Source organism: Tachypleus tridentatus, chromosome 2 (assembly GCF_004210375.1).
Source record: "Tachypleus tridentatus isolate NWPU-2018 chromosome 2, ASM421037v1, whole genome shotgun sequence".
NCBI lineage: Eukaryota > Metazoa > Arthropoda > Merostomata > Xiphosura > Limulidae > Tachypleus > Tachypleus tridentatus.
This window is the reverse complement of record NC_134826.1, coordinates 84,075,752-84,090,086: the sequence shown is the minus strand read 5'-3', so window position 1 is coordinate 84,090,086 and position 14,335 is coordinate 84,075,752. Positions and strand designations below refer to the sequence as shown.

At 31.7% G+C, this 14,335-nt stretch overlaps 1 protein-coding gene across 1 annotated transcript in view; it reads right to left on the bottom strand.

The window, feature by feature from the left end:
* LOC143236081 (uncharacterized) overlaps positions 1–7,721 on the bottom strand; it is a 75,452-nt gene extending 67,731 nt beyond the window's left edge. The window contains exon 1 of the mRNA XM_076474351.1: positions 7,267–7,721. Within this exon, the coding sequence (XP_076330466.1) occupies positions 7,267–7,338 (72 nt within the window). The 5' untranslated portion in view covers positions 7,339–7,721. The remainder of the gene's footprint in view (positions 1–7,266) is intronic.
* Between the last annotated feature and the right edge of the window lie 6,614 nt (positions 7,722–14,335).

The following is a 14,335-nucleotide window of genomic DNA, read 5'->3' as shown; positions in this document are numbered from 1 at the left end:
CTTTCTTTTATAGACTCGCAATCTCTACCATTTAAGAAACAATTCTTAACCCTAATAAAAAAAACTACTTTCATAATTCAGCTTAGAATAACATACAGATCTAGAGTCCGCATAAAATGCCTGTTTCAATACAAAGGTCAAATCTCTAACCTCAGGTCAAGGCTCGTGTATAAATATACGTGTAGTGACTGTAAGGTCATGTATATTGAAATAATGAAATGCCACTGAAAACTAGAGTCAATGAACATTTAGGAGTATCGAACAAAACCAACTATTCAGTACTTAAACCCAACCATTCATCCATTTGTTCACGTTGTGAAACCATAGGTTACAATATTTCATTTAATGATTTCTCTATCATTACTACAGGATCTTCATACCTTGAACTCTACATTAAAGAAAGTCTGCTCATTGCTAAAGACCATCTGACCCTTAATGATTCACAGTGCTCTTTAGACCTAAAATTTTTGTAAATTATCACACGTAACTCAACTGTTGTGTAAAACATATACAAACATAGTTTTGTCAGTCCATTTACCGTTTTTCCTAATAACTAAATAAATTAATAATTATGTTATATTTTTTTATAAATTTAGTAATAATAATTTTTGCAGCATGGTTTTCAAATTTTCGCTGAAAATGGAATAAGTTATTCCGGAACGTTTGAACCTTGTAAATATAAAGTTGCATGTATAGGCTTAATCTTCGTTATTAAACATTAGTTTTACATTACGAAACCATTGCTAGTATTTCTTCTCTCTCGTGACATTTAGACAAGTAATAATTACGGCTATGTCATGATCAGTTGAAGTCAACTCTAACAAACGTCACACTTCATCGACTTAGTCAGGCTTAGCTTAAGAATAATTATGATAGAATATCTCAATTAGAAAAAGTATATATATTAACTTCATAGACAAAGAAAAAACACACAAAGGTACAACATACGACACTTTTTATTTGTTTAATTTTTACATTTATTGGTGTTATATCTATTAAACAGTCTGTACTGGTTTTTCCACTGTAATAACATTTTGCGTAAAGCAAGGAAGTAAAAGATTATGTTAAAACATCCTATATAACAAAAAAAATAAAACAATATGTTAAAGCTTCCTATGTTACACAATTAAGTAAAACACTATGTTAAAGCTTCCTGTGTTACACAATTAAGTAAAACACTATGTTAAAGTTTTCTATGTTACACAAATAAGTGTTAAAGTTTTCTATATTTTCCAAGAAATTAAATGTTCTTTTTTTGTTTGTTTTGAATTTTCGGGCAAAGCTACATAAGGACTATCTGCGCTAGTCGTCCCTAATTTAGCAGCGTAAGACAAGAGGGAATGTGGCTAGTCATCGTCACCCACCGCTAACTCTTGGGCTACTCTTTTACCAACGAATAGTGGGATTGGGATTGACCGCACATTATAACGCCCCCATGGCTGAAAGGGCGAGCATGTTTGGTGTGAGGGAGATTCGAAAGCAAGACTTAACCACCTGACCATGCCAGGCTTAAAACGTTTTCACATCATTTTAAAGTTTTAAGTCATGGATGCGGTATAGGAGTAACGGTCAAATCACAGTACTCGGTCAAACGTATATAGTCTATGAGTATATTAATTCAAAATTAAGGACAAATAGACAGCATTTTACATAACTTTGCTCTAAAACTGTAAAACAAACGATCTTAACATGTTACACGAATCATACCTTTCCTTTGTACATGAAGTCACTAATCTGTATTTTAAAAAAATCATTTGTTTCATTTTCTTATGCTCAAGTGTTTTTTTTTTATTGTTTACTGAATCCTCTCCTGCGAGCGAGGTCAGCCTACGACAAAACATTTAATAATAGCATTTAATAATCCCCTGTAAATTCAGTTATGAAAAAAAAATGTTTTTACTTGATATGGATCTGACATAAAAATTATACCAAACTTAAGTTAATGAACTATTGTCCTTTCTACCTTCCTTTCAAAACTTCTATCTTTATAAAGTTTAATTGGTTTGGTTTGTTTTCAACTACGCGCAAGGCTACACGAGGGCTATCTGCGCTAGCCATCTCTTATTTGGCAGTGTAAAACTAGAGGGTAGGTAGCTAGTCATAACCACCCACCGCCAACTCTTGGGCTACTCTTTAACCAACGAATAGTGGGATGAACCGCACATTATAACGTTCCCACGCCTGATAGGGCGAGCATCTTTGATGTGAGGGGGAATCGTACCAACGATCTTCAACTTACGAATCGAGTGCCTTAACCACCTGGCCATGACGGGACTTATAAAGTTTAATCAAACCAGAAAACGTTCAAAACATAACGAACATTAATGCAGTCATCGCACGATGTACTGCAAAACTATTTAAAGATAATAATCATTCTTTAACTCCAATATTTCTTTCTCAGTAAATTCATGGTCGATGAATAATCTTTCGTTTCAGGCTTAGGTATCAACAATTACTAGAAATAATCATTAATAATGTCTAATAGGTATACAAATCACTATAAAATAAACATTAATAAAGTTTGATAGGTATCAAAAATCACTTGGTATAAACATTAACACAGCTAATACGTATCAAAAGTCACTAGAAATGAACATTAATAAGATGTAATAGCTATTAACATTAATAAAGTATAATAGGCATCAAGAATAACTAGTTATAAACATTAATAACGTCGAATAGTAAATAAAAATTAGTAGGACATTAACAAAGTCTAATAGGTATAAACATCACTAGAAATAAACATTAGTAAAGTCTAATAGGTAACTAAAAATCACTAGAAATAAAGATTAAAAAAGTCTAATAGGTGTCAAAAATTACTAGAAATAATCATTACTACAGCTTGTACGTATCAAAATAACTAGACGTAAACACTAATAATGTTTAATATGCATAAAATCAAAATCAAATTAATAAAGTCTTATAGGTATCAAGAATCGTCAAGTATTAACATCAATAAAGTGTAATAGGTGTTAAAAATCACTAGAAATAATCAGTAATAAAGTGTAAAGAAGTGTAAAAAATAACTAGGTATAAACATTAATGAAGTCTCAAAGGTATCAAAAATGACTTTGTATATACATTAGTTATGTCAAAGAGGTATAAAAATTACTAGGAATAAACATTAATAAGCTTTAATAAGTATCAAAAATCAATTGTTATAAAATTAATAAAGTCTAATGGGTATCAAAAATCACCATTTATAAAAATTAATGAAGTCTTATAGGTATCAAAAATCACTAGTTATAAGCATTAATAAATGGTAATAGGTATAAAAAATCATTTGTTATAAACATAAATAAAGTCTAAGAGGTATCAAAAACCACTAGGTATAAACATTAATAGAGTCCAATAGGTATCAAAAATCACCAGTTATAAACATTAATAAAATCTTATAGATATCAGAAATCACTAGGAATAAATATTAATAAAGTCTAAGAGGTATCAAAAATCACTAGATATAAACATTAGTATAGTCTGATAGGTATCACAATCGCTAGTTATAAGCAATATTAAGATTTAACAGGTATAAAAATCACTCGAAAGAAACAATAAAAAGTCTAATAGGTATCAAAATAACTAGAAAAAAGCATTATAATGTTTAATAGGCATAAAAATCAATAGGTGATAACATTAATAAAGACTGATAGGTATCAAGAATCACTAGGAATAAACATTAATAAAGTCCAATAGGTATCAAAAATCACCAGTTATAAACATTAATAAAATCTTATAGATATCAGGAATCACTAGGAATAAATATTAATAAAGTCTAAGAGGTATCAAAAATCACTAGATATAAACATTAGTATAGTCTGATATGTATCACAATCGCTAGTTATAAGCATTATTTATGTTTAATAGGTGTAAAAGTCACTCGGTGGTAACATTAATAAAGTCTAATAGGTATAAACATCACTAGAAATAAACATTAGTAAAGTGTAATAGTTATCAAAACTCTCAAGCAATAAACATTAATAAAGTCTATTAAGGGTCAAAATCACTAAAAATAATCAATAATAAAGTCTAATACGTATGAAAAATTATTGGGTATAAACATTAATACAGCTCGACATAAGCATTTATAATGTTTAATAGGCAAAAATGTCAATAGGTGATAATATTAAAAAGTCTTATAGGTATCAAGAATCACTAGGTATTAACATTAATAAAGTGTAATAGGTGTTAAAAATTACTCGGTATAAACAATAATGAAGTCTTATCGGTGTCAAAAATTACTTCGTTAATACATTAGTTATGTCTAATAAGTATAAAAATCACTAGGTGTAAACATTAAAAAACATTAATAGGTATCAAAATTCACTTGTAAAAACATTAATAAAGTCTAAGGGGGAAAATCGCTAAATATAAACATAATAAAGTCTAATAGGTATGAATATAACTAGACATAAGAATTAAAAATGTTTAATAGGCGTAAAAATCAATAGGTGATAACATTAATAAAGACTTATAGGTGTCAAGAATCACTAGGTATTAACACTAATAAAGTGTAATAGGCGTAAAAATCACTAGAAATAAACAGTAATAAAGAGTAATAGCTATCACAAATCACTAGATATAAACATTAATGAAGCCTAATAGGTGTGAAAAATCACCAGTTATAGACATTAATAAAGTCTTATAGGTATCAGGAATCACTAGGTATAAATATCAATAAAGTCTAATAGGTATCACAATCACAAGTTATAGGCATTATTAATGTTTAATAGGTATAAAAATCACTAAATGATTTCAATAAACATTTAAACATTAATAAAGTCTAGTAAGTATCAAAAATATCTAAAAATAAACATTAATACAGCTAATATGTATAAAAATCACTAGAAATAAACATAATAAAGTCTAATATATATTAACATTAATAAAGTATAATAGGTATCAAGAATCACTATATATAAACATTAATAAAGTGTAATAGTAAATAAAAATAACTAGGTAGTAGCATTAACAAAGTCTAATAGGTATAAACATTACTAGAAATAAACATTAGTAAAGTCTGATACCTTATAAGTATCAAAATAGCTACACATAAGCATTAATAATGTTTGATAGGCATAAAAGTCAATACGTGATAACATTAATAAAGTCTTATAGATATCAAGAATCACTAGGTATTAACATTAATAAAGAGTAATAGGTGTCAAAAATTACTAGGCATACACATTAGTGAAGTCTCATAGGTATGAAAAACTACTTAGTGTATACATTAGTTACGTATAAGAGGTATAAAAATCACTAGGAATAAACATTAATAAACTTTAATAAGTGTCAAAAATCACTAGCAATAATCATTAATAAAGTATAATGCGTATCAAAAAACATTAGGTATAAACATTAATACAGCTAATAAGTATCAAAATCACTGGGTATAAGCATCAACAATGTTTACTAGGTATAAAAATCAGAAGAAAAACATTACTAACGTCTAATAGGTATGAAAATCACTAATAATCATTAATAAAGTCTAATACATATCAAAATCTTTATGTATGAACATTAACACAGCTAATAGCTATCAAAATAACTAGACATAAACCTTAATAATGTTTAATAGGCATACAAATCAATAGGAGATAACATTAATAAAGACTTATAGGTAACAAGAATCACAATGCATTAACATTAATAATGTCTAATAGGCATCAAAAATCACTAGAAATAAACATTAATAAAATATAATAGGTATTAACATTAAAAAAGTGTAATAAGGTAACAGGAATCACTAGGTATAAACATTAATAAAATATAATAGGTTATACATTAAAAAAGTGTAATAAGGTAACAGGAATCACTAGGTATAAACATTAATAAAATATAATAGGTTATACATTAAAAAAGTGTAATAAGGTAACAGGAATCACTAGGTATAAACATTAATAAAGTATAATAGTGAATAAAAATGATGAGGTATAAACCTTAATGTAGTCTAATAGGTATCAAAATCACTAGGTATAAGCATTAATAATGTTTAATAGGTATAAAATCACTAGAAATAAACATTAATAAAGTCTAATAGATATTCCAAATCACTAGAAATAAGCATTTATAAAGTCTAATAGGTATAATAATCACTAGAAATAAACATTAATAAAGTCTAATAGGTATCAAGAATCACGAGTTATAAACATTAATAAAATCTAATAGGTATGAAGAATCACTAGGTGTAAACATTAATAAAGTTTAATAGGATCAAAATTCACTATGTATAAATATTAATGCAGCTAATATGTATCAAAGTCACTTGAAATAAACATTAATGAAGTCTAAGAGGTATCAAAAATCACTTGGTATAAACATTAATAAATTCTAATAGGTATCACAATCACTAGTTATAAGCATTAATACTGTTTAATAGATATAAAAATCACTAGGTGTAAACATTAATAAAGTCTAATAGGTATCAAAAATCACTAAAAGTAGACATTAAAAATGTCTAATAGGTATGAAAATCACTAAAATTAGACATTAAAAACGTCTAATAGGTATGAAAATCACTACGTATAAGCATTAATAAAGTGTAATAGACATCCAAAATCACTAGGTATAAACATTAATAAAGTTTCGTAGGTATCAAAAATTACTTCGTATAAACATTAGTTAGTCTAATAGGTATAAAAATGACGAGGTATAAACATTAATTAAGTCTAATAGGTATCAAAATCAGTGGGTATAAATATTAATAAAGTGTAATGGGTGTTAAAAAACACTTGGTATAAATATTAGTAAGGTATGATGGTTTTCATTGAAGACTGTTTCTATGATGAGTCTATCCAATGGGAATCGAACTCCTGATTTTAGCATTGTAAGTCCGTAGACTTAACGCTGTATTAGCGGGGCCCCAGTAAAGACAGAACCTGCATGTAATGCTTAGTTATACAAGACGCTGGTTATAAACATCACAAGTCTGGATCCTTTCAGAAAAAGGCAGACCATGTGTTTGAGGTTTAGGTATCAAAGACAACAAAAATCAATCTAACAAACAAATGTACGCTTGCTATTGACAAGTTATCGTAACAATATAGTTTAAAATATACTTTTGAAAACTGTTAAAACGATTTTTCGAATGTATATGCCAAAGTTTAACACACATCCTTAAAACTGGCCAAGGTGTGTTTTTTAAATAAGTACAGTGACTTTTATATGTTACGAAATTTACTCTTATCAGCCAAACTAGATGTTTCTTATAGGTAGGCATAATAAATGATGTAGCCACTAAGTTCCGGAGCAAATAAAACACAACCTTACCAAGGTATATATTCCTGCAATGAAGCTACCGTCTCGCACAGACCTTCTACAACAGGTGGTCAGGATCGCCATTGACTCACGTGAAGTTGTGGTACGCAAGTTGTTTCATCTTTTCCCCGAAAACTGCCGTCTTCGATTAGACTACCGGAAAAGGAAAAAAGCCGTACGTAACTCAAGTCGTACAGCGCGAGGAATATTCCCAGAGGCGAATGGAGAACAAAGAAAAGCCGAAAGTAGCAGCAGTCAGTCCTCGACTCGTATCGATTAGTCAGGTATACAAACCACAAAGGTTCCCATTTCATTTAACTGACTATTTTCATTATTCATGAGATATATTGTTAAACCTTTTTTGTTGTTGTTCGGTATAGCTCGTGTTCACAGTGAATTATTAGTTAGAATACTGGCTATAACTGGTGATGTTACAAACAAGGAAATGTACACACGTCTCAGCCCTGAGCTGCTGAAACTTTAACAGAAGAGAGCGCTGATTGGTGTGGTTGATGCAGAACAGATAACGTGCGTTTATTTTCGGTTCTACAAAATACGTTATATCACGCTCCCTAATGTATGTTACGTTCCTACTTTTGTTTCAGGAAACGATGAATCAGTTACATAAGGAAGATCGATCACACACCATCCATTTAATCCAAGAAATCGATCCTGTTTGATTATGTTATTATTTTATATACAGCTTTTGATATAATAGTATGGTGTTTTATATAATATGTATGTAATATTAACTGGTGTAAAAATTATGAAACTTGAAACTCGTACGAACTTAAGTTATAAAAACAGAAACGGATTTTTTTAAAAGACACGTGTTTTTCATAGAATCAAGTTACTTTAGCAAGTTTATTTTACTGTCTTTTCTTATTGCATAAGGATAATTTAAATCATATTTTATGGAAAAAAGTTTATTTTATTTTCTTACGAAAAAGTAAGAAAGTTAGGCCTTGTTTTATTTAATGAATACAAAAATACACTTTCATAAAACAACAAAGAAAAACAAACGAAATGACCTGGTGATTAGGGCGCTGGACTCGTAATCCGAGAGTTCTGGGTTCCAATCCCTGTCACACCAAACAGGCTCGCCCTTTCAGCCGTGGGGACGCTATAATGTGACTGTCAATCACACTATTCGTTGGTAAAAGAGTAGCCTAAGAGTTGGCGGTTGGTGGTGATGTCTAGCTGACTTTCTTCTAGTCTTACACTGCTAAATTAGAGACGGCTAGCGCAGATTGCCCTCGAGTAGCTTTGCACGAAATTCAAAACAAACAAACAAAAATCGTCGAGTACGGATCGAACTTCAGATTGTAGGGGTTTTACATCTATAAAGTTACCACTGTCTCACCAGAAAATCTGCATTTATAAGAACGGTTTCCTTTGAGAGTTTCGCGTGTGAGGATTTTGGAAAATACATGGTTAGGATACTGAGAAGAAAAGATTACTTACTGTATACTTCTTAACAATAAACAGGATATAGCAACGACTAGTCTTTACCTAAAGAAGGCAAATTACTTTGTGCAAATTCATGAAGTAAAGCAATCAGCGTCAATACACATGTCCTAGCTCATTCCTGCCGAAACTAGGTCTACAAAATTCTGCATCATTTACTTAGGAATTACTAAATAGTGTATTAAGTTTGTTTTAATTTTTATTTTACTGTTACAGAGAAACAGCGTTTGTATTTCTCTCCAATTTCATTTGCGTTAATTCTGAACCTATTATCACACGTCAATTTCAAATACATGTGAATTTGCACGTATTTCTGCCTGCTTAAATTCTATTACACTTACTTTCTCGCACCAAAAAAAAAAAAGACGTTTATAGAGATATTATTGGTACATGAGATTAATCAAAGTTACAAATAGAACAAAGGCGTGTATATAAATACTCTGAAAATGTCCTTGTGTAGCATGGCTTTTAACACTGACCAACCAATAAACTTTGAAAATACGGGATGGTTGTAAGTTAACGGACTTACATTGCTAAAATCCAAGGCTCGATTCCTTACGGTAGACTCAGCAGCTAGCCTAATACGGCTTTGCTTTAAAGCAAACTGAAAGCAAATATATATTTATATATATGTGCACACACATATATATATTTAGCGCCTTATTCTGCAGTCAAGAATGTCGTAGCATTTTAGAAGTAAATTTTATTATAGTTGTATTAAATACTTTACATACAATTTATGTCACCTGTAGCAAGATTGTCATACCTTTTATACTATCAACACCTAACCAAACCAAACCGCTCTGTTTGTTATATTACGGCTATATTTCTGCGACTTTCTAAGGTAATTCTACTGCAAACTAAATAATTTAGAGAATTCTAATGATTTTCCAGTTCTAAATGTCGACATTTACTGATCTACATATTCAATTATAAATTAAATACGACAACACTTTATGGGAAAGACCAAATCCACATTGTAGTAATGGATAATAAATAAGGCTGGTTCTCTGTTTCGTTTGTGCAAAACAACAAATAGTGACTCGAGTTACATATCACGTATACGGTCACGTGGTCCGTATCCTATTACCACCAAACGAAAATCCGCTCTTTGTGTTTCTTTATCCTAAAGATAAATCTCACTATTCGGTCTGAGAAGACGAGCGCGAAAGTTGGCTGTGAATGTTTGTGACTATCTTCCCTCTGGTTTATAACTTCGAAATTGGTAACGGCTAACACCGATAGACCTCTTGTAGCTTTGCGCGAAAACTATCAAACATATGTAACACGTGTGCCTCGATATTTCCCACAAGTTAAGCCACTGAGGTCTGTGGATATCAAAATGTAGAAGCCACAAGGCAAGCTTTTCTTTATGTTACTGAAAGCAATGAACACAAAGTTCCCCAGTTGCTCAGCGGTAAGTTACAAATCTGAATTTCGATATTTGTGGTGAGCCCAGTTCATGTGTTGTGTGTGCTTTAACAACAACAAAATATAAAAAAGAATGAAATAGATAGTGTCATCAGTATAGTATTTTCTACTGGCTCACGGATAACTATTTGTTTGTTTTGTTTTTAATTTCGCGCAAAGCTACACGAGGGCTATCTGCGCTATCCATCCTTAATTTAATAGTGTAAGACTAAAGGGAAGGCAGCTAGTCATCAGCGCCCACAGCAAATTCTTAGACTAGTCTTTTACCAACAAACAGTGGGATTGATCGTCACGTTATAATGCCCTTATAGCTGAAAGGGCAAGGATGTTTCAGGTGTGCCGGGGATTCGAGCCCGCGACCCTCACGTTAAAAGTCGAGCGTCCGCGAATAAATAAAAGGTAAAATGCAGAGTGACTGGTCCACAGATGGATAACAGAAAGGAAAATAACTGGTAAAAACATCACTTGCACCTGCGTGCAAGGCCATACAGAGGTAAAACTAACTAGAAAGCTGAAGAGCTCGCAAGGAAAGCATCGAATCCAGGTCAACTATAGTAGCAGGAAATCGACCTTCTATGCATTAGTAAGGTAAAAGTAGCTATCATGGAAGATTTTTGTTGGCATTCAGAGGGAAAACAAAGACTCTCGCGAATACTATGAAAGCTACACATGGGGTATTCATAGAACTGTAATGCCACATTAATAAATAATAAACTATTTGCTACATCTTTACAGGCAGGAGGAATCCCCTTTATGGATCGGTGCAACTCTTGGAATTGTCAGTTATTCCAAAGAAACTGTCTCTGACTTTTTCAAGGATTAACAGAAGTGTTCATCTTTCTAGTACATTCCTTTCTAATGGAAACAAACTACTTCTAGAAGTGACAACGAAGACAAGTCATGGCAATGTAAAGGACCACGTATATTAATCTTTATATAGCTCAGCGCAAACACTGTTTCAAAATATATGTGTTACTAATGTATGTAAAATTAGTATAAACGAAAAATGGAGTTGGTGTATTTGTAATGCTCGCGTAAGATGCTATTGGAGAACAAACAAAATATCCATTTGTACGAAAACTTATGTAATTGTATATATACACACACAAAGATATATATGAATAAAACTGTTCACATTCACTGCAGGAAGTAAAGCCATTTTGTAATTGTCCCCTCCTACAATGGCACAGCGGCATGTCTGCGGAGTCACATCGCTAGAAACCAAGTTTCGATACCCGTGGTGGACATAGTGCAGATAGCCCATTGTGTAGCCTTGTGTTTAATAATAATAATACAAAATTTAAAACGAACGTGTAAAATCCACTTGGTTCAATAAGCTGGTTGCGAGAAAGTAAAAACTAGACTTTCATAATTGTGTTATTACTATAGTTTCCTATCCTTCTCTTTTATAATATCTTGAGACAGTTTAAATGCACAATTTTCGTTGCACGTGGAATATATAACTCATTACTCTAAGTGGGAAATTATTTCATGAAATACCAAACTGTTAATGATTTCTCCCCATAAATTATTATTTTAAAGTCTGTTAATAACATGGGACAAACGTAAAGTGTTGGCAATTTTATGTTACTGTTATCAGTGTACATTCATCAAAACAAATGGTCCAATTGGTCAAAATATTTCTATGAAACGTTTGCGAAAGTTCATTTCTGTTTTCCCTTGCGTAATTTGTTCAGGCTATTTATTCAGGCTAGTAATAACTTTACTAACGTTCCTAAAAAGATAGGTGGCTCTGCTTTCCCTATAGGTATGCATAATTAATTATACAATATTTGGTGAGAACTTTGTAAAACGAAAGAAGGGCCACATCAATTAATTAAAGGAAGAGTTAACCCGAGCATCAGAAATAATCTAATTATCTTGACATTTAATTAGCTAAAATCGTGAACTAATTAAGATGAACAAAACACTTCGGGGTAACATGTTTCGGTTATTCGTACTTAGTTGCACAAAGAGTGTCTGAAATAACCGCCCTAACTTTAAACTGAGAGACAAGGAGCAGGGCACTAGTCAATAACGCCCTCTGTCAGATTTTGGCTACCATCCACAGTATCAAACTGCGTAGCGCAATTTTCCGACAACTGGACGTGAACCTCATGTTTACAGTCAAGCTTGTTAACCACTACTGCTTCATACCTATGTCATCTACAAATTTTGTGCTTGCATTAACTTGTTTGAAACTAATTAAATAGAACAAATATGTAAGATTAGGTCTCAGTTATTGTTTCTTTTTAATTGAATTATAATACAGTTCTTATGCTTAGTTCTTACTAGAACTAAAAAAACTGTGAATTGGTTGCTAACTGAATCAGTTGTGCCAAAGAAACCTATTAACGTAAATAAAATAACGACATATATCTTCATAATGCATCTTTATTGTCTCAACAATTCGCTATCAGCGTTTCATTGGAGCTGTCACACTTCTACAATTTCGCTAATTCAGTTGAAACTAAATTCGAGCATAATCACGTGTTAATCGAACATTAGTACACGTGTCCGAAAACTTTACATTATATTGAAAATGATGCGAGACATTCTTGGTACTAAATTGTTGACACGGGTATGAAGATGAATTTTACGTCACAAAGCTAAGGTATTCTTGATGACGAGAAACCCACTTGAAGTTCGAAACCCCGTCGCACCAAACATGCTCTCTCTTTCAGCCGTGAAGAGCGTTATATTGTAGCGGTCATCTCACTATACGTTGGTAAAACAGTAGCCCAAGAGTTGGCGTGGGTGGTGATGACTAGCTTTCTTCCCTCTAGTCTTACACTGCTAAATTAGTAACAGCTAGCGCAGATAGCCCTCGTATAGCTTTTCGCGAAATTCGAACGAAACCATATGATTCTGATAATCCGCTCACTTATGTAGATGTGCTGTGTACTTGTCATTGTTAGTTCGGTTTATTTAGTAGCTATACGTTTCTTTTTTACACTTTATCTTTCTTATAATTAATGATTTATGGGAGATGCCAAGTATATGTACTATTTTAAGTTAAGCCTGACGTTTCTCCAATCATTCCGTGTTTATTACAATATACTTACTCATACGGTACCACCTAAGTAGCCTGAGCTTTCAATGTGCGTCCCTTGTTTTCACGTTGTTGCTTGTTGTACCTACAAAATAACATAACATATTCCCCTGTAGATAACCAATAACTGCACCTATTTTTTAACTAAAAATACGGACGACATGAAGGCTTTGTTGTGATAACGTTGTTCATGAAGTAACTTGTGACAGATGCTCTAATAAATATACACGTAAAGCATGCTAAGCCGTACATGATAGAATATCTGGAAACGTGCGTTACTACTAAACGTTGTTATTGAATAGTATAGAAAACTGGTTTGTTTTTAACTTCGCGTAAAGCTACACGAGGACTATCTGCGCTAGCCGTCCCTAATTTAGTAGTGTATGACTAGAGGGAAGGCAGCTAGTCATCGCCACCCACCGCCAACTCTTGGATTACTCCTTTACCAGCAAATAGTGGGATTGACCATCATGTTATAAGAAGGCTGAGTATGTTTGGTGGGACAGGAATTCGAACCAGTAACCCTCAGATTACGAATCGAGTACCTTAACCACTTGGCAATGCCGATTATCTAAACGTTCTTACAGTCACTAGTATAAACACGTAACGTATCCTGTTCTAAATCTTATGACCTTCGTAGTTCGCTTGTTCGTTTATTTATATTGTTTACTTACTATTGTTGGCTCCTTATGTTTCGATTACTTAAATTCAAGACTTGCTAATTAATTATGAACTCACTGAATTGTATAGCTCATTCAAAGTAAAATAACAACGATTTTTTATTATTGCCAAAATTTTATCTAATAATTACAACGTTCGACCAATAAATATTATCTAATCGTCCATATGTAAAAGTTGCAATTTTAATGTATTATTATTTTATTTTATTTTCTATTAAATTCAAGAATTTTTAGATATTATTTTAGTGTAATTTAAGCCCCTTTAGATAACAGTTTCTGCTTAGTTTCATCAAGGTTCATGAGCTTATAGGATATCAATATCATTTAACAAAGTTGTAATGGTAAAATAATGAGTTAATAAGGACACGTTTTGAAGATGTAGATTGTCATTTTATTTACTAGAATAAAAACGTCTCGCAATAAACTCTAGTTTGTTTCAAAATAACATATC